Source organism: Podarcis melisellensis, assembly GCF_964234715.1.
Source record: "Podarcis melisellensis genome assembly, chromosome: 9".
NCBI lineage: Eukaryota > Metazoa > Chordata > Lepidosauria > Squamata > Lacertidae > Podarcis > Podarcis melisellensis.
The window spans coordinates 73,798,502-73,822,925 of record NC_138541.1 but is presented as its reverse complement, the minus strand read 5'-3'; the positions used below and the strand labels follow the sequence as shown (position 1 = coordinate 73,822,925).

Genomic DNA, 24,424 nt, shown 5'->3' with positions numbered 1-24,424 from the left:
CAGAATATTTTTTTCCTTGTTTTCCTCCTCCAAAAACTAGGTGCGTCTTGTGGTCTGGTGCATCTTATAGAGCGAAAAATACGGTACTTCAATTTTGTGTGGAAGGCAAAAAATTTAAAACTTTGAAGAAAGGAAGGCTGTTGAGTAAAGGGTTTATGTTTTTGTTGTTTTTTTAAACCCAAATGTGGCTGACTCCAACTCCTGCCAGCAAGGCTAGTGGGTGGGGGGAAGCTCTTCTGCAGCAACTGCGGGGGTTTCAGCTCCCCCCCACCCCCCACTTTAGACAACTAAAAGGGGCAAATGCTCAGAGAGTGAAAGTGATGATGGAGCAGTGCATAAATTTTTAAAAAGCCCATCAGCTTGTATCATTTCAAGTGCTGTGAGCAACTTGGATAACAAAATTACATAAAGCTGGGCAGCTGCAGCTTCCAGAATATTTAGGGATTCTGTGACTTTGGGTTAGGATACAGAATGGGAGAGCAATTCAATTTATTTCACACTTCTAGGTGACATTTCTCCTAGAAGACTGTGCTGGGCACTTGTGGTTTTTTCTGCACTTTCACTTGAATGCATCGTAGGCTGGATTTCAAGTTCAGGGACATTTCTGAAGGTTCTTTGGCAAGAAGAAAAAGGAAGGTGGCTCTCAAGGTATGTGGACCATTTGTGCAAACCCAGCCTCACACTTCAAAGCGGAGGTGGGCCCCCTATAGCCCTCCAGGGGCGGAGGAATTCGTTTCCCGTCCTTCCTGGCCATTGGCTGTGCTGGCTGAGGTTGAGAGGAGTTGGAGCTCAGCCGCCTTTGAAGGTCCAGAGCTTCTTGGCTCCCTTGCTTTTGGAGCAAAAGATGGGTTTGCGGGTCCTCGCCCCTTTTTGCAGACTGATAATTCACACCTCCTTAGAGATGCCCCCCAACAGTGCTCTCTCCTCACTCACTATTCTTGACAAGCTTCCCCCTCACAATCAGTGGTGTTCTAATGGATCCTCGGCATTTTCTGAAGATGGTCACCTGCCAAACCTCTCTGGGCGCTGTAGAACTAACCGTATGTCAAGGGACACCAGTCACAGAGACAGGGAGGGAGACACCATGAAAGATTTGGAGTTTTGTCTTTCTTAAGTAAGTGGCAGGTCTTGGGTCTCCCCTGTGGGGGTCTGCTCTGTGGGGTGTGAAGAATGGCTGAAGGAAAGAGCCAGAATGGGGCAGCCGCTTGCACCGATCTGTCCCCATGAGCCTCTCCTGGGGTTCAAGGGACAGGTAAAACTTTTCCCACTGCAGAGAGCCTGTAGCTTCATCTTACTTGGGTGCAGGGCTGGCTATTCAGCTGGGGAAAGTGTGTTATATTTATATGTGTTCTGTAGCAATGAGAGCTATTTAGTTTTAAAGTTGCTTTTAATTGTTTTTCATGGTGTAACCTGCCCTGGGTAAAGCACAGGTAATAAATGATATGATGTGTTGTGATATTTCTAGTTTCAATGTTACAGAGCTTCATTGCTCATGTAGCATCAATTGTTTTCAGTGATTGATAAATATTCAAGGGGAGAATGAAGTCTGTGACTCCTTGCCACGATGGAGGGATTTAAAGTCCGGATGCCTGACACACACGAGACTGTCAGGAGACTTCTATATCACAACCACAAATGATAAGTTGCCATACCCAATTTCAAGTGCTGGTAAGGACTTTTTAAAGCCCTAGACTTTTTGGAACCAGGTTATTTGAAGGACTTTAAACCCACCTGAACCTGCCCTGAGGTTTAAGAATGGCTGTCGAGATCAATCACACTGGCAGGCACAGGAGACAGGGCCCTTTTGATGGTGGCTCCATACCTGTGGAATTTGCTTTCCTAGGGACGTACATAGGAATTTTACTTTACTGGCTTTAAAATGAACCCTGAAAACTTGTTTTGTGTTGAGTGCTGCTTTTTTATGTGTGATGTTCTGCATTGTTTCAAACCACTGCTGTTTTGATGTCACAATGTTTTTAGTATTATGTGGAGAGAGAAAGATGATATGAATGAGAGAATGATGCTGGAGGGGGAAAGAGCTGTCCTGGTTTCCCAGCTTCCATGGGTCTCTCTCCTCTCATTCTCCTTTCTGAGAGAAGGTGGTGGTGCATGTCTGTGCGCATGAATGCTCTCTGCTCACAGGAAGTGGAGCATGACTTCAGGTTTCTTCTTTCTTGCCCAGGTCTCATGGTACCAAGTGACGTGTCCTTCTTGTGAGATCCAGTCCCCAGAACCCCCTGAGAAAATGTCAGGAATGCAGGTAAGGCGGGAAAAGGCTCTCCATATAGAATCATAGACTCGTCGGTTTTAGGAGAAGTTGTTCTGTTATTACAACTATTGCTGTTAGAAGTCTCCCAGAACAAGTTACAATGAGTTATAGCGAATGCTAGTCCTACTCAGAGCAGGCCCATTGACATGAATGAACTGAAGGTGGCCACATTCATTAATTTCAATGAGTCTGCTCTGAGTAGCAGTAGCTTTGGCTGTGTCTTTAAAAATGACACTGAGGAGGAGATGGGCGCACGAGGTCTGGGGCCCCACCCAAAGCAGCATCTCTGGTCCGGTCACAAGGGATGGGGAGATGTTCTCTGCTTGAGACTCTGGGCAGGCAGCTGCTGCCGGTCAAAGTCAACAGCACTGGACCAGTTGCACCAATGCTCTGACGAAAGAAGGCAGCTTCCTGGTGCTTAAGAGTCCCCCCCCCCATCTTTTACATGGGGACTGTATTGGGACAAGTGAATAGTGGGGGACCGGGGCAAGATTTCAAAGTACAAAAGTGGGTGGGCTTGTGATCTATTCCTGGAATAATTACTGGGGTGTCACAGTACACCAGCAAGCGATCTCCCCTTCCCACCCAGAAAGCTCATTTTTTTAAAAAAGTTTTCAAGCCCTGCAGATCTGTGTGGTTTCCTTGATCTCAAATAACAGTTTCTTAGTAGAGCTTCCCAGGCGCTTAGCAGGGCAAATGCTGTGAGATTTGCTAGCACCCCTCTAAGGAAGGAATCAAACCATTGGGTGCATTTGTAATAAGCACGATTTGGGGAAGCACCCAGCCCTGGTCTGCTCCGCTAGAGAACTGGGGCAGGGTGTGCGCACCTCTTGGTTTCAGTGCTGTGCAAAGGTGGGAGCACTTGCGCTCTTCCTCCCCTCTCCCTTCTCTGGTTGAGAGGTTCTGAATTTTGCACAACATCCTGAATCTACAGAAGTCTTCAGCTTTTGCAGATGCATCATTTTTGAGAGCTGGGTGTGACTCTTTATGCCATCCCTAATGTGAATCTGGGCTGCAACATTTAATTCACTGGATAGGTGGGAAGAGGTGCCTTCCAGAGGCTGGTATGATTCTGCTTTAGGTGGATGAGATGGGGGCGTTGCCACAGTTCAAGGACACATTTCAGTTGGTCCAAAGCCCAGCAGTCAGAGGTGCAGGGAGTTGTAGTCTGACAGTATCTAGGGGGCCCCTGGATCTCCAACCTGGTATTTTTTCCCCTTTAAAAGCAAGCATGTTTTTCATTCAGAACTATCCTTCCAATCCTTTTGCATCTATGTTTCAGAAAAAAAGACAATCAAAACATTTGATTTTAATAGACTCGGATTTCTTTTGCCAGGCGATAGCTGTGCTCTGCAGTCCTCCTCTTCTCCTATTTCCCTGGTCTCATAGTTTCCCCCCTCAGTCCTCCAAAAGAGAATTACCATATTTTTCGCACCATAGGACGCACTTTTTCCCCTCCAAAAATGAAGGGGAAATGTGTGTGCGTCCTATGGTGCGAATGCAGGCTTTCGCTGAAGCCTGGAGAGCGAGAGGGGTCGGTGCGCACCGACCCCTCACGCTCTCCAGGCTTCGCACACCTCTCCGTAAGCAGCGGGAGCCCAGCGCTGGGCTCCCGCTGCTTGCGGAGAGTCGCCAGCATGCCGAAGCCTGCGCGCGCTGAGATCAGCGTGCCCAGGCTTCGCGGACCTCTCCGCAAGCAGCGGGAGCGCTCCCATGGCTTGCAGAGAGCTGCCTGTTTGGGGGCTGGGGTCGGGGGAAGCTCGAGCTTCCCCCGCCCCAGCCCTGCGCCTGGGGGGAAAATAATATTTTCCCCTTTATTTCCCCCCCAAAAAACTGGGTGTGCCCTATGGTCCGGTGCGCCCTATGGTGCGAAAAATATGGTAGATGACCAGTGTCTGTCTGTCAACCAGATTTGTTTCTTGGCAACAATTGTACATAATCACAAAGGCCACATTCACACCATGCATTTAAACCACCATGATAGCACTTTAAGCAGTCAAAAGCCTTCAAATAATTATGGGACCTATAGCTTGGCATGGTGCCAAGACCCCTCTTCCCTTTCTCAGAGCTACAATTCCCAGAAATCCCTGTGAAGAGGGATCGATAGTTAGCCTTCTCTGGGATGCTTTAGTTGATATTCCTGCACTGCAGGGGGTTGGACTAGATGGCCTTTGGGGTCCCTCCTTCCATCTCTGCGATTCTGTGGTTCTGTGAAGTGCCAAGACCCTGTTGAGTCAGCCATGTCCTTCTTCTCTCCCACAGGCCGTCTGGCCATCTGGTACGGAATGTATTGCTAAGTACAACTTCCATGGCACGGCGGATCAGGACCTGCCGTTCAGCAAAGGGGATGTCCTCACCATTATCTCTGTCACTAAGGTAACCCACCCGTCTCGGGTACCAGGGAGAAATCAGAAGTTGGGGGAGTGGGGGGGGGCTCATTTTTCTCGCCCATCAGCAAAGCTGACTAGTTCCTTTATTGGAGGCAGTAGACCTCTGAAAATGGGTTGCTGGGAATCACAACTGGGGAGAGTTGCTGTTGCTCTAAGGCAGGGGTTGGCAAGGTTTACCTCGCCTGGGCCAGTTCACTCCAGCAGAGATCCATCTGTGGGCTGGATCGCGCTTGCACATAAGTGCCCGTGCCTGCGATTTCCGGCGTCGGTGTCTGCTCAGACGTGATTTCTGGCATCAGCGTCTGCACAGATGCGATTTCTGGCGTCTCCGCCTGTGCAGATGCGATTTCCGGCGTCTGCGGAAGCGAGTCCCTGCGCTGCACTGCACCGCGCCAGTTTAGCACAGTGCGCGGGGACTCACTGAGTGGGCAGCTCGGTTTGGGGGCAGCTTGTGGGCCGGTAAACAACGCCTGTGGGACGTTTGTGGCCCATGGGCCTTAGGTTGCCTACCCCTGCTCTCAGGTCCAGCTTGTGGGCCCCTTCTAAGGATGGGGCAAAGGAGAGCCCAAATGGAAAGTCTTTGACCAAATGCAGCATTTGGCTTGGGCGATGCATCAATACATCCACCCAGGACTGGTTTGAGGGCCAGAGCATGATGGGGCCAGAGCATGACTGGTTTGAGGGCCAGAGCATGAAACTGCTGCTGCTCCTGACTCACTGTGCTCTGGTCCTCAAACCGAGGGCGGAACGAGCCACAAGGCTCCATGGCCAATATAGCTTGTTCCTCCCTTCGCTTTTCAACTTTGCAGTGTATCGCTATATCACGGTGTTTGGCTGGTGATACATCACGTTGTTGAAAAACTGATATCGCCCCTCCCTGCTCATGGGCACTAGAAATTGCTTCCAGTGTCGGAAGCAATATGTCTCTGAGTGCCAGTGGCCAGGGAATCACAGGTGGAGAGTGTTGCTGCCCTCATATCTTGCTTGTGGGCTTCTCATGTGTGTCTGGTTGGACCCTGTCACAACCAGATCCTGGACGAGATGCAGGTATTTGTTTGGCTCCAAGAGAGCTCTTCACATGAAGCTAATGTGCTACTATCCGCAAGATCCAGGCATTTCCTTCTGTGGCTGTGATCTTCCTTCCCTCCCTAGCGACCTGAAAAGGGACAGGGAAAGCAATATGTTTTAATTGATGTGAGCGTTATTTAAAGTTCTTCAAGAGTAAGCCACTTGGTCAAGTCCCAGGGAGAGGATTTGCAGACTCAGCCACCGTATTTGTGAGAAGAGGCTAAACATTGGCAGAGTGTCGAGCTGCCTGGTGGCTGTGAATTTCGAGAGGAAAACAGAATGGGACATGAACCCCATCGGGGAAGAAGCCGAGACTGTAAATCATCCGTTATAGCCCACGATGGAGGAAAGAGATTCTGTATGTTTATATACTGTCCAAGTGCAGCACAAAAGGGGGTTCCACAAAAACAGCACTGATTTCTGGTCATAGATTTTTATATGGTTTTAATTGTATTATGTATAGGTCGCTGTCTTCTTTTAAATGAACAACAGCATATAGATATATTCAGTGCCTTTTTCTGGAGGTGCTCAAGGATACACAGTACCGGCACCTTTATTTCCAGGAAAAAAGCGCTGGATGTATTCATTGCATGCATCCATCTGAGGAGACGATGGAGGAGTCCACCTTTGGGGGTGTTGGAAAGTCGCTAGGATTGCTGTGATTGCTGCTTTTCAGGGGGTTGGTCTACATGACCTTTGGTGGTCCCTGCCAACTCCACGATTCTACGCTCACAATTGCTTTCTCTTGCCAGGATCCCAACTGGTACAAAGCGAAGAACAAAGTGGGCCGTGAGGGGATCATCCCAGCCAACTACGTGCAGAAGCGGGAAGGGGTGAAAGCCGGAACCAAGCTCAGCCTGATGCCGTGAGTCCGGGCAGACGGGAGACGCCTGCTGAGCTGAGCTTTGGAGGAGGGCATGGGCAGGCGGCTGGATCAGCCTTTCCCAACCTGGTGCCCTCCAGGTGTTGTGGACTCCCATCAGTCCCATCAATGTCATGGGAGTTATAATCTAGCAACATCTTGAGAGCACCAGGATATTTGGGGAGGGGTTCTAGATTGGGGCATCTGGCCTCAATTGGGACTCCAATTCCCACCAGCTCCAGCCAGTGTGGCCAGTAGACAGGCATCACGGGAGCTGGAGGGCACCCGGTTGGAGAGGCCTGGCCTAGATGAACACAAGGGCCTTTGGGGAAAGGTCCAGCACCCATTCAGTACATGCAGATTCCTCTCCCTTCCCTATTATCCTCACAGCTGCTTTGCAAGTTAGGCTGTGCCAAGAAGAAGCCCACCCAGAGGGCAGCATGACTTGAGCGGGCATCTCAATGCAGATATACTAGTATAGTTCTCTGTCTCAGTCTGTGACGCCGCGCTGGCCCTTAGCTCCCCTCAGTAAGCACCCCACACTTCCTGCCTCTTTCGCCCATGCTCCCCATAGCTCAGGTTTGATCCTCAGCGGCCTCTCTAGGTGGGGCTGGGGGAGAATCCTGCCTGAAACTCTGCAGAGTCCTGCACTAGATGACTAGCGGTCTGTGCTTGCAGGAGAAGTGCTATGGCGTGGGGGGTGCAGCCCTTAGGGTTGAGTTGTGCAGGCCATGGACACCCTCGAGGTCGTCCACAGATCAGTATATTCCGCAATAAGGGAAAGGCTGCCGTTTTCCAGGATTTCGATTAGCAGAACAGCGTATTCTTCAGAGAGGCCTGAGACCGGATCCTGCCTGTGGGCTTCCCCTTGGGGCATCTGTGTGGCCGCTGTGAGAACAAGATGCTGGACTAGCTGGGCCTTTGGCCTGATCCAGTAGGGCTCTTCTTGTGATAGCAGAGCCTCCATGTCCAGGGAGAGTCTATCCCTGAATACCAGATAATGGGGAACAACATTTGGAGAATGCTTTCGCACTCGGGTCCTGCTTCTGGGTGGCTTCTGTGAGAACAGGATGCTGGACTAGGTGAGCTAATGGCCTGAACCAGCAGGTGCTTTGCAGGTTCTTACGACATGCAAGACCTGATCCGAGACAAACGACAGGAAGACTCCCAGGGGTGCTGGCACACAACAGACCTGCTTCTTTCTCTGTGAAGGCGCTCTGTGCATGTGCGGAATCAGCAGGCCAATAAATAGAACTATACAGATACAGATGTAGTTGCAGATATGACAATGTATTAGCTTGGGGATCAATTCCTAGTTGTTGGAGGCTGTATGATGCAGCCTTCCTTCCTTCAGTGTGGGCATTACAGACCAGAAGGCATTGCATCTTCCTTTTATATATATATATATAATGTTTTATTAATTTTCATCAAGACAAATACATATCGTACCACATTACAACTTTAACAAATTTTCTCGTTTTTGGGCTTCCTTCAGCCTCTCTGACAATCGTCCGAATTAAACTTTTTGATTACACATTTCCTAAATTTGCTATTGCCTTTTAGCACACCCTTCGACACCTGTTTTTCTTTCTTACAATATTTCTTAGATTTTTACAGAGCTTCTTTAAACGCCACTAACGTTATTTCATTATCACTTATACATTCCCAATATTCCACTAGCTTTCCCCAGTCCTTGATAAACTTTTGATCTCGCATTGCATCTTCCTAATGGTGCTAGCACAGAGGTGGGAACTTTGAGCCCGGAGAGCCAGTGGTTAGAGTGTAGGACTAGGACCTGGGAAAGACCAGGGTTCAAATCCCCCCGCTCAGCCATGAAGCTCACCTGGGCAAGCTTGGCCCAGTCGCTGCCTCTCAGCCTAACCTGCCTCATAGGGTTGTTGTGGGGATTCCACAAGGAGCAGGGAGAAGAGCCATGCGCACCGCTTGAGCTCCTTGGAGAAGCAGGGATATAAATGCAATAAGGAAATAGTAAATATAAACAAACAAATAAACCTCGCCTGAGCATACAGGTACATCAACCGGCTTTAAATCTCTAGGCTGTTCATGGAAGTGTTAGAAAAATGGCTAGCCATGTTTCTTGAGTTGTCGGGCGGGGGGTGGGGTTAGACTGAGTGGCCCTTTGGGTCTCTTCCAGACCTACAGTGCTAGGGGCCCTGTGGTTACGAGGTCCAGCTCCGAGGGCCTTCTGGTGGTTCCCTGCAGGAAACCAGGCAGAGGGCCTTCTCGGTGGTGGCGCCCTCCCTGTGGAACACCCTCCCACCAGATGTCAAAGAGAGAAACAACTACCTAACATTTAGAAGTCATCTGAAGGCAGCCCTGTTCAGGGAAGTTTTTAATGTGTGATATTTTAATGTATTTTTAATCTTTGTTTCAAGCCGCCCAGAGTGGCTGGGCGGGGGGATTCGAATAATAATAAATTATTATTATTATTATTATTATTATTACTACTACTACTACTACTACTACTACATGGGTTTCGTGGAGACTGCCGTGGTCACTCTTTCTTCCTTCCCATCTCTCTTTCCCACCCCCAGCTGGTTCCATGGGAAGATCACGCGGGAGCAGGCGGAGAGGCTCCTCTACCCTCCGGAGACGGGCCTCTTCCTGGTGCGCGAGAGCACCAACTACCCCGGGGACTACACGCTCTGCGTCAGCTGCGAGGGGAAGGTGGAGCACTACCGGATCATCTACTCCTCCAGCAAGCTCAGCATCGACGAGGAAGTCTACTTTGAGAACCTCATGCAGCTGGTGGAGGTGAGGCTTCAGCAAGCGGGGCAGCAGGGCCAAGTCAGGCAGAGTTGCAGAATCGCTTTCCCGGTGTCGGCGTCCCTTTGGGACGGGGCAACAGCGAGGTTCAGGCAGCAGACGCACCGGTGGAGCCAGTTCTGCCCTGCCACTTGTGTGCTTCAGCCCTGCCTCTGAGCGGCCTCGTGGTCCAAAGGTGGGCCGAGTCTGACCTGTGGGCCAGAGGGGGTTGCTGCCATTATGATCATTTATTCAGCCATTATGCAAGCACGTCAAAGTGCACTGTGTTGGGAAGGTAAACGGCGTTTCCGTGCACTGCTGTGGGTTAAATCACAGAGCCTAGGACTTGCTGATCAGAAGGTCGGCGGCTCGAATCCCCGCAACGGGGTGAGCTCCCATTGCTCAGTCCCTGCTCCTGCCAACCTAGCAGTTCAAAAGCGCATCAAAGTGCAAGTAGATAAATAGGTACTGCTCCAGAGGGAAGGTAAATGGTGTTTCCGTGCGCTGCTCTTGTTCGCCAGAAGCGGCTTAGTCCTGCTGGCCACATGACCCAGAAGCTGTACGCCGGCTCCCTCGGCCAATAAAGCAAGGTGAGCGCCGCAACCCCAGAGTCGGTCACAACTGGACCTAATGGTCAGGGACCCCTTTACCTTTACTACCGTAGTTATGCAGTGGCAGGGAACAAATCATACAGAATCTGTCATAAGGAATAGACGGGAAGTCTGGTCGATAGAAAAAGACCTCTTTTATGTTTTGAAGGTTATTAGTTGATGTATTAATTCTCTTCTTTTTGCTTTGGCGGTGATGGAATTTTTATTTTCTTTTTCTGTATGGTGTGTTAATGAATGGTATCAATAAAATCAAAGAATAATAATAATAAAATCAGGAGTGCTGTGCCCCTGAGCTGCCACCCTTTGTGCCAGCATGAGGGAGCTGGGCTGTTGCTAGATGCATTGCCAGATCAGCAGGGGCCCTGCCCTCCACCGAGGGTTGCTCAGCGGTCACAGCCTGCAAAGCTCAGACTTGTGGAGGGTTTCCTGTTTCTTGCAGCGGCAGGAAGATGCTCTGAGCAATTCCGAAAGTGCCCTACTTGCAGAGCAGGTGTGGGGCCCAGCCAGGGTGTGTGTGTGTGTGTGTGTGTGGAGAGGACCATGTGCTTACTGGGATGGGGGGAAGAAGCAGGGCCCTCCTTCCAAATAGGTGAACCCATGTGAAACGCCTCCTCTCACACGACAGAGGAGGACACCCCCACAAGCTGCTCTCCTGGGGTAATAATAGTGCAGAACCCACAGAATGTAGGGCGGTGGACCACTGTCAACCTCCTACTGCCCCCTACCGCCACTGCAACCAGGCTAGATGTGCAACAGACCTTTGAATATTATTATTATTATTATTATTATTATTATTATTATTATTACCACACCCATCTGGCTGGGATATACAGTGGTACCTCGGTTTAAGAACAGGCTGGTTTAAGAATGATATGATTTACAAAGTCCGCAAAACCAGAAATAGTGTCTTGGTTTGAGAACTTTACCTCGGTCTCAGAACGAAATCTGAACGGTGGAAGGGCACTGGCAGCGCAAGGCCTCATTAGGGAAAGCACGCCTCGGTTTAAGAAAGGTTTTGGTTTAAGAACGTACTTCCGGAACAGATTCGTAAACCAAGGTACCACTGTATATATGTATATATACCATTCAGCCTCTCTCAAATATAATAGACTTAATTATTTTTATTATCATGGCCCACAGATAGGGTAACTGTAAGCATGAGTAACATCAACTTTCAGTAATAAAACTACAGTAATGTAAGTCGTAATAAAGCAGAATATCAGTAGAATCAGCACTCTAAAAACAAAAACAAAAGATGCTCAAGGCCGTGTGATGCCTGCTTTGTCTTTGCACAGAGTCAGTTGTTTTGTGTGGCAGGACCCAGACTCTGGAACTCCCTGCCTCTTGAGATCAAGCAAGCGCCTTCCCCAGACTCTTTTTTTCGGCTCCTGCTGAAAACATTCTTGTTTAGATGAGCTTAGAAATGCTGGTGTGAATTTTAATCTGTTTTTGTATTTTAACCTTTTGGATATTTAATTTTTTTCCCTTGATTTTCTTTTTTTATCTTTTTGCAAAACTCTTTGAGGGTTTTGTTTTGTTTTACAATCAAGCGGTGTATAAATGTTAATAAATAAAAAGACCAAGAAGGCATCTTTCTCCATGGAAATGCTGGAGGAGAGTAACTCCTGTCTCTTTCTGCACACAAAGTAATGCTCCTCTGCTGAGCTGCAGCCCCGTCTCAAAGGGATTCTGCAAGGCCTCAAAACTCCCAGCCCTCGAGGACCTGGAGGAGAGCCCAGCGCCTACATCTTTTCCCTATTATTATTATTATTATTAATATCCCACCGTTTTCCCAGACATGTACTCAAGGCAGTTTACAGATAAAATAGAATCAGCTAAAAACAGAGGCACCAAACATTAAAAAAACAATTAATAGAATTAAAACACTCTGTCATATGATGTATTAAAACATTCAGATAACTATAATAAAAACATCACCGCACCAGCCTTTTCCAGAGAAACAGTCAGTTCCCAAAAGCCTGTCGGAACAAGGAATTCTTCAGCTGCTGTGAGAAGCACAGCAAAAAGGGAGCCAGTTTGGCTTCTCTAGGAGGGAGTTCCAAAGACAGAGATTCTACCCCAAACTCCTTCCCACCTTTGCCCAGCTTCCATGTTTTTGCCTTTGGGCTTTTCCTATCCCAAAAAACTTTGTGACGCCTCTCTGGAAGACTAACCAATCCAGGGCCGTGTTTGCTTCAGAGTCTTCCAGCACAAGAAATCTGACCACAAGATTGCTTGCTGATTTTCCTGCAACTTGCAGAGCTGTCCCTTTGGGACTGTGGTGGCTGCTGGAAAGCAGCGGGCGTAGAGGTAGGCGGACAATGGCAAACTGCCAGTTGTAGTTTTGCCACCCTCCTCCGCCTCCTGGGTGAGTTCTGCAAAAGCAGCACCGAGGCAAAGGGGGGGAGGGGAGGCAACAGGCAGGGACCACTGACTTCAGATAAGAAGGCATGTGGGGGCAGCAGAGGTAATAATAATAATAATAATAATAATAATAATAATAATAATAATAATAATAAATTTATTATTTATACCCTGCCCATCTGGCTGGGTTTCCCCAGCCACTCTGGGCGGCTTCCAGCAGAACACTAAAATACGATAACGTATTAAACATTAAAAGCTTCCCTAAACAGGGCTGCCTTCAGATGTCTTCTAAAAGTCTGGTAGTTGTTGTTCTCTTTGACATCTGGTGAGAGGGCGTTCCACAGGGCGGGTGCCACTACCGAGAAGGCCCTCTGCCTGGTTTCCTGTAACTTGGCTTCTTGCAGTGAGGGAACCGCCAGAAGACCCTCGGCGATGGACCTCAGTATCTGGGCAGAATGATGGGGGTGGAGACGCTCCTTCAGGTTGGTGCTGCTGCTGCCCGCTTGCCCTCAAGTGCCAGCCTTCGCTGCTCTGGCAGTCATTTTCCGGGCCAGGAGTCACTCGACTCTGATGTGGCAGCTCTGCAGTTGTGAGAGGAGGTAGCACGAAGGGGCTGCAGCCGGGGGGTGGAGCATGTGCTTTTCTTTTCTTTTTTCTTTTTTGAATTTGCATTTTATTTATTTGTTAACATTCTTATATTACATCGGTAAGCGTTGTCATATTACATTACAGGACTTAGTATAATATAATTTCCAAAATGTTTACATAAATTATATACAAATTTTATATACCTAGAAAGAATATGAAAGAAAAGAAAGAACAAAGAGAAAAAACAAAAACAATTTCCCCCTCCAATAATATACATACCAACACACTAGACTTCCTGTCTTTCCTGTTGTATATTCCTTTTTTACAAATGAATGTACTCTTATTATTGTATATTTCTTTAGGTAAAGGGAAAGGGACCCCTGACCATTAGGTCCAGTCGTAGCCGACTCTGGGGTTGCGGCGCTCATTTCGCTTTATTGGCCGAGGGAGCCGGCGTACAGCTTCCGGGTCACGTGGCCAGCATGACTAAGCCGCTTCTGGCGAACCAGAGCAGCGCACGGAAACACCGTTTACCTTCCTGCCGGAGTGGTACCTATTTATCTACTTGCACTTTGATGTGCTTTTGAACTGCTAAGTTGGCAGGAGCAGGGACTGAGCAATGGGAGCTCACCCCATCGCGGGGATTCGAACGCCGACGTTCTGATTGGCAAGTCCCAGGATCTGTGGTTTAACCCACAGCGCCACCCGCGTCCCTGTATATTTCTTTACATATTATCTAATACATTCCTATATCAATATGTGCTCTTAGTCTTATTTTGGAGCATGTTCTTTTCAGAGAGTCAGAGCGGCAGTTTCCTGGGTTTCAGCAGTTCCGTTTGCCGCGGCGAGTCCAACCCCACCTCCTGGCGAGCATGTCAAGGGGGCCAGTCCTCCTTTGCAGAGGTGCTCAGGGCTGGTGCTCAGTAAGGGCCTGGTGGATGCCCTGTGAAAAGGCGTTCAGGGTGCCTTCGAGCAGCAGCACCCAAGCCAGCCTGCTCCTCTGGGTGGGGAAGGGGCATCCGGGTGCTGGACTCTGGTTTGATCTGACGTTCTCTTCCCCCTGTGCCCCCTCCCCATCCACTTGGCAGCATTACACCTCGGATCCTGACGGGCTCTGCACTCGCCTCATCAAGCCAAAGGTCATGGAGGGCACAGTGGCTGCTCAGGACGAGTTCTCACGAGGTGAGCATGGCGCCAGGATTGGGCAGGCCCTTTGGCTGGGCTGGGCTCCCGTGGGAGTTGGCGCACGGCTTATTTGTTTTTATTATTGGTTGTTAGCCGCCCTGAGCCTGGTCTTGGCTGGGGAGGGCAGGGAATAAATAAATTATTATTATTATTATTATTATTATTATTATTATTATGGGGCTGATCTGCTGAAAAGGGTCAAAAACATTACTAAGCTGGAGTTCCCACGAGTGAAAGGAAAATATGAAGAAGAGTCGCGGAGGGGACATGGAAGAGACTTGAGGGCCTCGGACATAAGGATACCAGGTTAATGCGCTAGATTAATGGGACAAAAAGGACTGACAAAATCCGGGACCAGGAGGAAGGGACGCTGGATGAAGATTGGACTGTTTTACTTTTTTTTTTTGTCATTAGGAGTGTTTTAAAATAATTGATGAATGTTAGAAAAATGTTGAAATGGAACTACTTGGTTCTAATAAAAATGTTTAAAGAATTAGGTTAAGGATATGGCTATGAGATGTTGGTAAAAATATGATTTAAGTTTTAAGTTTTAAGGTTTGCTATAAGACAAGATGAAAATAGATTAAGATAATGTAAGGACAAAATATTGTGAACTATGGAAAGGATTTGCTGTGATAATTATTAACCAGGATACAAGAAAGGGGAGGAGGAGGAGGTCAAAGAAAGAAGGTAATTGTCAGGGAACTGACATCAGAGCGAGAAGCGGAGGCAGGGCTCCCGAGCGATGCCGGAGAGGGGACCAGCATGGGGGAAGGAATTCAGCGTAACACCAATAGAGAAGAGAGGGAGATGGAGGAATTGGTGACAGGGCTCCAAGACCCTTCACCCGAGACTAGTGGAGAGAGCGCTGGCACGCCCCTGCCTTCCCCTTACTTGCGCAGACGCGTTCCGCGCAGGGAACATAGGAGGAGACTCGGGGTCAAACAGCTTTTATGCTGGAAGAGGTTCAAGAGACGCCCACTCTCGGATTCTGCAAGTGACTAACAGGTCACGGAGGGCGAGCTCTGACCCTAAGCATGGTTGGGCAAGCAAACTAACTGAACCGAAGGCAATTTACGCACAAGTAACCCCTCACAACCATTACAGTAATGAAAGTTAAAAATTTGAGAATGATGGATGTATTTTTTCTTTCTATTTTTCTGTTTTGTCTATTTCTTTTTTCTGTTTTTTCTTTTTTATAATTTTAAAAAACCTTTAATAAATATTACTTTAAAATATTATTATTATTATTATTATTATTATTATTTGACTTCCTCCCCCTTTGTGTATCTCTGCCCTCTTCCAGGCGGGTGGTCCCTCAACATGAAGGACTTGAAACTGCTGCAGATCATCGGGAAAGGGGAGTTCGGAGGTGAGTCGGGCAGTGATAGCAAGTGATGGCGCAGGGAGATCTTTCTTCTCCTGGCAGCTGGGGAAGTCAGGCACCCCCCCCCGGCTCTGTTAAGGGTCATGGTCAAAGTTTATGGATATCCCATGAAGCTGAATGCTCAAGGATTTGGGACAGGTAAAATAAAGGACTTCTTTAAACTACCAAACTCCCTTTTGCAGGAGGCAGTGATGGCCAACAACCTAGAGGTGGCTTTAAAAGATTAGGCAGATTTCATGGTGGAGAGGGCTATTGGTGGCTGCTAGCCATCATGTCTGTGCTTTGCCTCTACGGCCAGAGGCAGCAATGCTCCTGGTTACTAGTTGCTGGAAGCCACAGGAGAGAAGAGGGCTTGTGTTCGAATCCCGCTTGCTGGTCTCCCGCAGGCATCTGGTTGGCCGCTGTGAGAAGATGATGCTGGACTAGATGGGCCATGAGTCTGATCCAGCCAGCTGTTGTCGCCCTTTGGGACGCCTCAGGGTCATTTTTTTAATGGTAGCCCAAATCTCAGTTGTACGGGTGTACAGTGGTACCTCAGGTTACGTATGCTTCAGGTTACACACTCTGCTAACCCAGAAATATTACCTCAGGTTAAGAACTTTGCTTCAGGATGAGAACAGAAATCGTGCTCCAGCGGCACGGCGGCAGCGGTAGGCCCCATTAGCTAAAGTGGTGCTTCAGGTTAAGAACAGTTTCAGGTTAAGAACAGACCTCTGCAATAAATTAAGTACTTAACCCGAGGTACCACTGTATGTATATATCTCAGTTTTAACTCATGAGCTATTGCTGCATTCTGCTACGATTGTATATTTTATCTTTATGAACGCTGTTTTTATTGTGTTATGATACGTGAGCTGGTCTTTGACCGTAATAAATTATCTATCTAGTCAGGGTAAAACCACCTTGAGCCAAGGTGATTTGACTCCGTGTGAGGCATCCTTCCTATGTTCCTCCCTTAAGGGAAAGGGAAAGGGCTGTGGACTTTTGTTCTCTCCCCGGACATAAGCTATGTGAGAGCCAATGGCCCTCCCCGTCCTGTGGCTCTCAGCAACTGCTGTTCAGAAGCATTTAGTACTTCTGAGTGTGGAGAGCACAGCATAGCCATCCTGGCCAGGAGCCATTGACAGCCTTCTCCTCCACCACGAATTTGTCCAATTCCCTTTTAAAGTCATCTAGTGGGACTCATGTGGGAGGGAGTTCCACTGTTTAACTCTGTGCTGTGCGAAGAAGCCCCTTTATCGGCCCAAACCTCAGCTTCAGGTAGAACAGAGGGTGGCTTAATGGCCTGAGCTGTGAGCCACCCCGGGGGCACCTGGATGCTGTTCCCTGGAAGCAGGGTGCTGGGTTCAAGGAACCTTGACCTGTGCTCGCGTCTCCCAGCCCTGCACGTCCCCCTTCAGATTGCCCTTCTCCTTTCCAGATGTGATGCTGGGCGACTACCATGGGAACAAGGTGGCCGTGAAGTGCATCAAGAACGACGCCACCGCCCAGGCCTTCCTGGCCGAGGCCTCAGTGATGACGTGAGTGCTGGTGGGGGGGCGGGGGGGTGGGGGGGAGCCCTGCATGAGAGCAAAGGCACGTTGATGATGGCAGAAGCTTAAGGGATAATTTTCATTGATTCATTTTATTTCGCCTTATGGTCCCAGGGCTGGTGGCAGCCCTTTAATTATTATTATTATTATTATTATTATTATTATTATTATTATTATTATTTCTTATTTATACCCTGCCCTCCCCAGCCAAGACCAGGCTCAGGGCGGCTAACACCAGTATAAAAACACTTGATTGAAATACAACTTAAAAACAAGATTAAAATACAACATTAAAATGCAGCCTCATTTCAGTAGGAACCCAAATCAAAAACCATTTTTGGGGATGAAAACGTCAAGTCTTTCTTCACCAAGGCCAACTATCCAGACTGGTCCTACGTGGGCCAGAAAAAAGCCAGGGAAGTCCCCAAATAGGAGTTCCATCACAGAAGGAGAAAGGAAAAAGGAAGAGGGGGAGGGGATCAAGTTGATTCCAAGCCAAAGGCCAGGCGGAACAACTCTGTCTTACAGGCCCTGCGGAAAGAAATCAGATCCTGCAGGGCCCTGGTCTCATTGGACAGAGAATTCCACCAGGCTGGAGCCAGTGTTGAGAAGGCCCTGGCTCTGGTTGAGGCTAATCTGACTTCCTTAGGGCCCGGGACCACTAGGGTGTTACTATTTTTAAAAACCCAGCGTTAAAAACTAATTACACTCATGGGATTAGGGTGGGTCCTGAAAAATATGTAACTTTTGGAGGGTCAGAGGCCTCCCGAAAGAAGCGGGGGAGGGGCTGCAGGGAGTCCTTTTAGGGCCACCATCACAGACTATCCTCCTGGTGTTGCCTTGCCCAGGTGAGCCTGAGATTACGGGGGATGATCTCTTTATTTATATATCACATTTACACCCTACCTTCTTTCCTCCAAGGAGATCGGGATGGTAGGACATAGTTCTAGTCCTCCACATTTTATCCTCACAACGAACCTGTGAGGTAGGCTAGGGTGACAGGCAAGAGTACTGGCCCCAATGACACCCAGGGAGCTTGGTGGCTGAGCAGGGTCTCTCCAACCACTGCACCACGCTGTCTCTCTTCCTTGAGGCAGCTGGCTTCAGAGATGAGGGTGCCTTTGCCTCTGGTCCAGCCTCTCCCTCTCTCTGTCTGTCTCTTTAAAAAACAGGCAGGGCCGAATCATCAGGTGAAGGACAGATACGTCCAAGGGAGGCTGGCATAGTGCTGGGAACAACTATTCCCCCTGGCCATTGGCCATGCTGGCTGAGTTTAAGCAGAGCTTGGCTGGCCATCTGTCGAGGATTCTCTAGCTCTGATTCCTGGGGTTGGGCTGGATGTCCCCTGGGGTCCCTTCCATCTCTGCGTTTCTAGGATTCTATGAACGGGAGTTGGAGTCCAACAACATCTGCAGGGCTGCAGCTTGACACGGAGGTTTGCCCAAGGAAGTGGGATTGATAGCACTGAGGATGGAGGCAAGAGCCAGTCAGTAGGTCCGCATGGGATTTCTCCCAGAGTAAGCACCCGGGTTGCTCCAGAGTTGTGAGAAGGGTGCTGGCTTCAGGGCTCCAGTCTGACTTCTGCATGGCTTAGACCCTGAACCGGTGCCACAGCTCAGCACCTGCTGTGCCTGCAGAAGATCCCAGGTTCAGTCCACGATGGTATCTCCAAGTGGAGATGGAAAAGATTCACACCTGAAGCCCCCGAGGAATAGCTACCAGGCCTTGTTGGGAGCTCCAACTCTAGTCTAGGGCAGCATTCTGTGTCCTCCCTGACATTCTTCTGAGAGATGAGTGTAGGGAGGCCTCCCTGGGGTACCAGTCATCTACTTACCATATTTTTCACTCTATAAGACGCATCCGACCATAAGACGCACCTAGTTTTAGAGGAGGAGAACAAAACAAAAAAAAATTTTTTCCCTCTCTGCGCAGCGCCTCTCCAGCAAAGCGAAGTCAGAACAGCAAGAGGGATCACTGCGCAGCGAAAGCAGCGATCCCTCTTGCTGTTCTGGCTTTTGGGATAGCCGTGCCAAGCCTCTTCAGGGCAGGGGGAGCATTCTTCCCGTTGCCCTGAAGAGGCTTCGGGCAGCTATCCCAGAAGCCAGGAGAGCAAGAAGGATCGGTGCGCACCAATCCCTCTTGCTCTCCTGGCTTCAGGGATAGCTGTGCAGCCTGCTTTCACTCCATAAGATGCACACACATTTCGCCTTTTTAGAAGGGTAAAAGTGCGTCTTATAGAGCAAAAAATACGGTAGTTATTGAATTTCTATGTTGCCCTTCATCTGAGGATCTTAGGGCGTTTCACAAGACAAAAATACAGGATAAAAGCAAAAAACATACAAAACAAAACAATAAACCCCCTCCCACAAACACATTTAAAAGGCTGTTAGAATAACAACCAGCCAAACATTTTCAGGAACGTTTTCACCTGGCGCCTTAAGGTGTGTGATGGAGGTGTCAGCCACACCTCCCTGGGGAGAGCATTCCTCAAACGGTGGTGACTGGGCCAAGGCCACCTAGTAAGCTTCATGTCTGAGTGGGGTGGGGATTTGAACCCTGGTCTGAAGGGCTCCTAGACTGACACTTGTACAACTACACTGCGCTGCCTCTGATAGCAGCCAGTGGCCTGTGGGTGACGCCTTCTCTTCCCTCCCTCCCGGGCCAATCTTATTGCAGGCAGCTCCGGCACAGCAACCTGGTTCAGATGCTGGGGGTGATTGTGGAGGAGAAGGGCGGCCTCTACCTCGTCACAGAGTACATGGCAAAGGTAAGGGGCTGGTGCCGCCCTGGGGGCTTGATGGTGCTGCTGGCCAGGGGGGCTCAAAAGGCCGAGCCAGCCTACCAGGCAGTTTTCAGCAGCTGGGCAGGACCCACGGCCGGACCGTGGCCTGATCAAAGGGTGGGGGGCACGACTGCTGTATAAAAACATGGTGAACTGATTTTTTAAAAAAATAATAATAAATTTTAATTAGTTTTTCAACATATCATTTCCTTTTCTTTTTTATTTTCTTTTTTTTGGAAAATTTATTTATACAACTAGGGAAAAAACACACAAAAAAACACAAATACCAAATTACACACAAATTACAAAAATAACCATAGACACATAATTTTCTTGGCAAACAATAAAACATCTATTGGTCTTAACACTAAAGACCCAACCTCCCGTCTATTCCGTATTTCAAATTCATATTACTTATTGCCAATACACATTTTTTCATAATTAAACTTATTCTCAATATATCTAATTTCTTCTATTTACCTAGCAACTATTACTGAAGTTCCTTGAATGCTGCAACAGAATTTAAACTACTATATTTATTTTTCAGATATTCTTTGAAAACCTCCCATTTAGAAACAAATTCCTGTTTTGATTTATTCTTTATTTTTTCTGATAAACCATCTAATTCGGCATATTCTGTCAGCTTTTGGATCCAATCTTGTATAGAGGGGATTTCATTACTCTTCCATTTTGCTGCAATCAAAACTCTTGCTGCCGCCGTCGCATATAAAAAGAGACCCTTCCTCTTTTGTGGAATATCCAAATCCAACATATCATTTTGAACAGTAATTAAACATACTTTCATATCTTATACCATTTTTTTGACTTCCATCAATCACATCTGAAAATTTTGCAATCTATTCACTAAATATACATTTCTAACTTCCACATTTAATTCATAACTAATATATCTATTTTTTCTCTGCTTTGCAATGCTTCATACATATCTCCTTACAAAGCTTATTGTAGTCCTACTAGCGTAATCTGTTGATTACAGTTGCTCTTCAAATAGTTCGTATATTTCTTCCAATCTTCTGCAAATCTCTGGTCCCACAGGTTTCGAGTCCTTCCTGTCATTTTGTCTAATTCTGCATAGTCCATTAATTCTGTCTGCCATTCTCCTTTCATCGGAATTTCTTCTTGTCTCCATTTCTGGGCTATCAATACTCTTGCCGCAGTTGTTGCATATAAAAATGATTTAACATCTAGCCTATTAATCTCCTCGCCTATAATACTGAGTGTGTAACAACTTTTAAAGGCTTTAGAGATTGCCCAACTCCTTAGCCAAAGACCACCCAAAAGTATCATACCAGATCACAGAAAGAGGCTGTCTGCAACAGAAAGTTGAGAATGTGGCTTGTTCCCTGTCTGTCAATATACCTGATTGTGTTTGCCAATCTGGGCCATTCTTTTGGAACTTTATGTTAACCATAAAGGCCAACCCCCATTCATACCCAGAAGATGACCTTTGTAACAGATACTTGCCATAACAGTTTTGCAGAGGGGTACCCCATTCATTCCAAGAGGTTTGTCTGTTTACAGGATTGGAAAGGATTTGCAAGTGAAAAGAACTATTGGGAAGGGTTTCCCAAGATACTTCCTTCTTCTGCAAAGAAAATATCTGGGGCTATTAAGAAGGCCAAGATGCTTTTGGGAAGGTTCTGTGTACTCAGATGTCTTTTTTCAGGGAATATTTCCTAATTTTGAAGGGTGAAGGATTGGGGTTTTTTTGAGGGGGCGGGCTCCTATGTATGTATGTTAAAATTTGTGTAACAAAAGAGGCCTTGGTGACTAAGGAGAGAGAGAGAGAGCTGGCTGGTGAGGCCAGGATGTGCCTTGCAGCCTCTGCTTAGCTGGAAAAAAACACCCCAGACCAGATTTGTAATGGGCTGAGAGTTGTGCTCCATACTTGACCCCCCAACCCTGCATTAACCCTTCTCTTCCCACTTCTCTTTGTCTGCAGGGAAGTTTAGTCGATTACCTTCGCTCCCGAGGGAGGTCTGTGCTAGGGGGAGAATGTCTGCTGAAGTTCTCCTTGTAAGTATGGCACTGGCGAGACAAGGCCACCCACCCACCTGGCAGGATCTGTGCCTGCACAAAACAACAATCAGAACTTGTTTGTGTGTAGACAGATGCATCAATAGAGACAGAGAGATACTTGCAACAGCCACCAACCATTGCAATTTGGGTGCCAGGTACAAACATATGCAAACATCACTAAGCAGATAAAATTGCCAAAAGCTAAATGTAAAGTCACACAGTTTAAAAATCAAGAGCGGATCATTGTGGGTCAACCGTTTTATGTTATTGGCAGTTGTTAGAACTGTTGCTGCCTTTTCAGTCGCCAGTTTGTCTTGATCCGCAAGGAGAAAAGTCACATTCTAGCTGAGATGTTGGCGGTGGATTGGTTATATAAATGTCTGCACAGAGGGCAGATCGGCAGTGCATAAAACCATGTGTCAGCATAACCGTCTTCACATGGACATGCATGATTTTGGAATGAGACCCCCCCCTTAAAACTCGGCTGGAGGAGGCATGTTCAACCACACCCTCAAGAAAACTGTTCTGTGACCTTGGCAGCTGGGTCATTACCTAGCCCCACCCCAATGGGATAATTTTGATGGGTGGATGGGGCAGCCCGCCTGTCAGCCACATGGAGCCCTCATAACATCACATGGTTGGCAGGTGGGTTGACATGTCCACCCACCAACACCCCTTGCACAACACTTCCCTAAGCACCTGACAGCTGAGTGCTTCTTGGGCACCGTGTGCAACGTCAGATGTGAGCATGGTTTGGGGAAAACAGCCTTGCCAGCCAAATAGGAACCCTGGCCAGGCCAGATTTAGCTTGTGGGCTGCTTGTTGCTCATCCCTGTTGTACATTTTTGGCATCTGGCCAGCGATAAAAAATTGTTAGTATACTTTTCAGATAATGTTTTGCCTTTTTTGCAGCTCCGCATTCTCTTACTGCATTCTGTGGCCCACCTTGAATACCTGTTGAGGCTTAAATCACATGCATTTTAATCAATTGCCCACAGCATTATACAGTGCCAGACACTCTGGTTTTAAAATTGCAGGCAAGAGCCACATGCATTCCATGCAGAGATCTACCAGGTTCAGTCCCAATGGCAGCTGGGAGACACTCCTGCCTGGAACTCTGCAGAACTGCTGCCAATCAGTGTAGACAGAACTAACCTAGATGAAGTAATGGACTGTTTTGGTATAATAAATAACAAGATGAAAAAATCTTTTTTAATAATTCCAGTGGCACCTTAAAGATCAACTAAATATAAGCTTTCAAGGTATGAGCTTTCTTGTGTAATGCAGTGGTACCTCGGGTTAAGTACTTAATTTGTTCCGGAGGTCCGTTTTTAACCTGAAACTGTTCTTAACCTGAAGCACCACTTTAGCTAATGGGGCTTCCTGCTGCTGCTGCGCCGCCAGAGGTAAAGTTCTTAACCTGAGGTACTATTTCTGGGTTAGCGGAGTCTGTAACCTGAAGCGTCTGTAACCCGAGGTACCACTGTACACACTTCATCAGATACTCTGACGCTGAGGTCGCTTCAACCTTATAACTGTTGTTAGAAATAAACAACTGTTGTTATTTTGGTATAAGGCAGCTTTCTATCTTCCCAGCTAATCATTTGGAGGACGCATCTAGAAGCACAGGAGAATCTTCTTGGGGGTGATAGTGTGTGTTCACAGGAGCTTAAAACAGAGGAAAATGGATAAGGAGATGCTGGGAAGGATTTGAATGTCAGGTGATTGATGGGCCTTTCATCACAGTGTCAAAACTACGGCCTGTAATGATAACGTTTCAATCATTCAGTCTTAAAATGTCCGCACTACTTTTCATGTAAAAAATAAAATAAATAGGATTATGCAACGGTTTAACAGATGCAAGCACTAATTAACACAGATAATCAGTGCAGAATACAACAGCGGCAGAACCAAGGTAAAGTGTATTTTGGTCCTACATACAAAGAAAGAGAATGTGGTCAGGGCATTCCAAATCCTGGGGGCCACCACAGAAACAGGCCCTGCTTTGCAATCCAACCTGTGCTGCAAGTTGCAATTCAGAGCAGAGCCTCACTCGCAGGTCTTGTCTGCCAAGAGGCTCGTGCAGGGAGACAGCTCTGTGCTGTCATCATCTCCTGGAGCAACAGCTCCCTTTCCTGAGTCTTGCCTGCCTGTTCTCCCCACACAGAGACGTCTGTGAAGCCATGGCGTACCTGGAGGCAAACAACTTCGTCCATCGGGACTTGGCAGCGCGGAATGTCCTGGTCTCGGAAGACAACATTGCCAAAGTCAGTGACTTCGGGCTGACGAAAGAAGCCTCGTCAACCCAGGACACGGGCAAGCTGCCAGTGAAATGGACGGCGCCGGAAGCACTTAGAGAAAAGGTTCGGCACAACACGGGGGTGACCTGAAGGGGGGGGCGAGCCATCACAGACACAGGCATGACCGTCTGTCCAGCGTGAGGAACCTCAACCTGGGGGGCAAGCGGTGCCCTCCTTCCCCCTCTCTTCAGCCCCTGGGACTGACTCTTGGAGGGCAGGGGCGCCCCTTCCCAGGCCCCACCCCCTGCTGGCCGGCATGAGCATGATTTGCAAAATGGAC

The 24,424-nt window shown here is 47.9% G+C and overlaps 1 protein-coding gene across 11 annotated transcripts in view; it reads left to right on the top strand.

The window, feature by feature from the left end:
* The window catches only part of CSK (C-terminal Src kinase), a 70,226-nt gene that overhangs the window by 41,654 nt on the left and 4,148 nt on the right, over nucleotides 1-24,424 (top strand). For 10 of the 11 annotated variants that reach the window (XM_081925680.1, XM_081925681.1, XM_081925676.1 and 7 more), the window contains 10 exons: nucleotides 2,183-2,260; nucleotides 4,532-4,645; nucleotides 6,480-6,592; nucleotides 9,145-9,364; nucleotides 14,007-14,100; nucleotides 15,410-15,475; nucleotides 16,911-17,010; nucleotides 19,699-19,789; nucleotides 21,768-21,841; nucleotides 24,012-24,207. In XM_081925680.1, the coding sequence (XP_081781806.1) occupies nucleotides 2,246-2,260; nucleotides 4,532-4,645; nucleotides 6,480-6,592; nucleotides 9,145-9,364; nucleotides 14,007-14,100; nucleotides 15,410-15,475; nucleotides 16,911-17,010; nucleotides 19,699-19,789; nucleotides 21,768-21,841; nucleotides 24,012-24,207 (1,083 nt within the window). In that variant the 5' untranslated portion in view covers nucleotides 2,183-2,245. Of the gene's footprint in view, nucleotides 1-552; nucleotides 649-2,182; nucleotides 2,261-4,531; nucleotides 4,646-6,479; nucleotides 6,593-9,144; nucleotides 9,365-14,006; nucleotides 14,101-15,409; nucleotides 15,476-16,910; nucleotides 17,011-19,698; nucleotides 19,790-21,767; nucleotides 21,842-24,011; nucleotides 24,208-24,424 lie in introns of those variants that run through there. The other variant, XM_081925677.1, reaches the window with a different exon arrangement.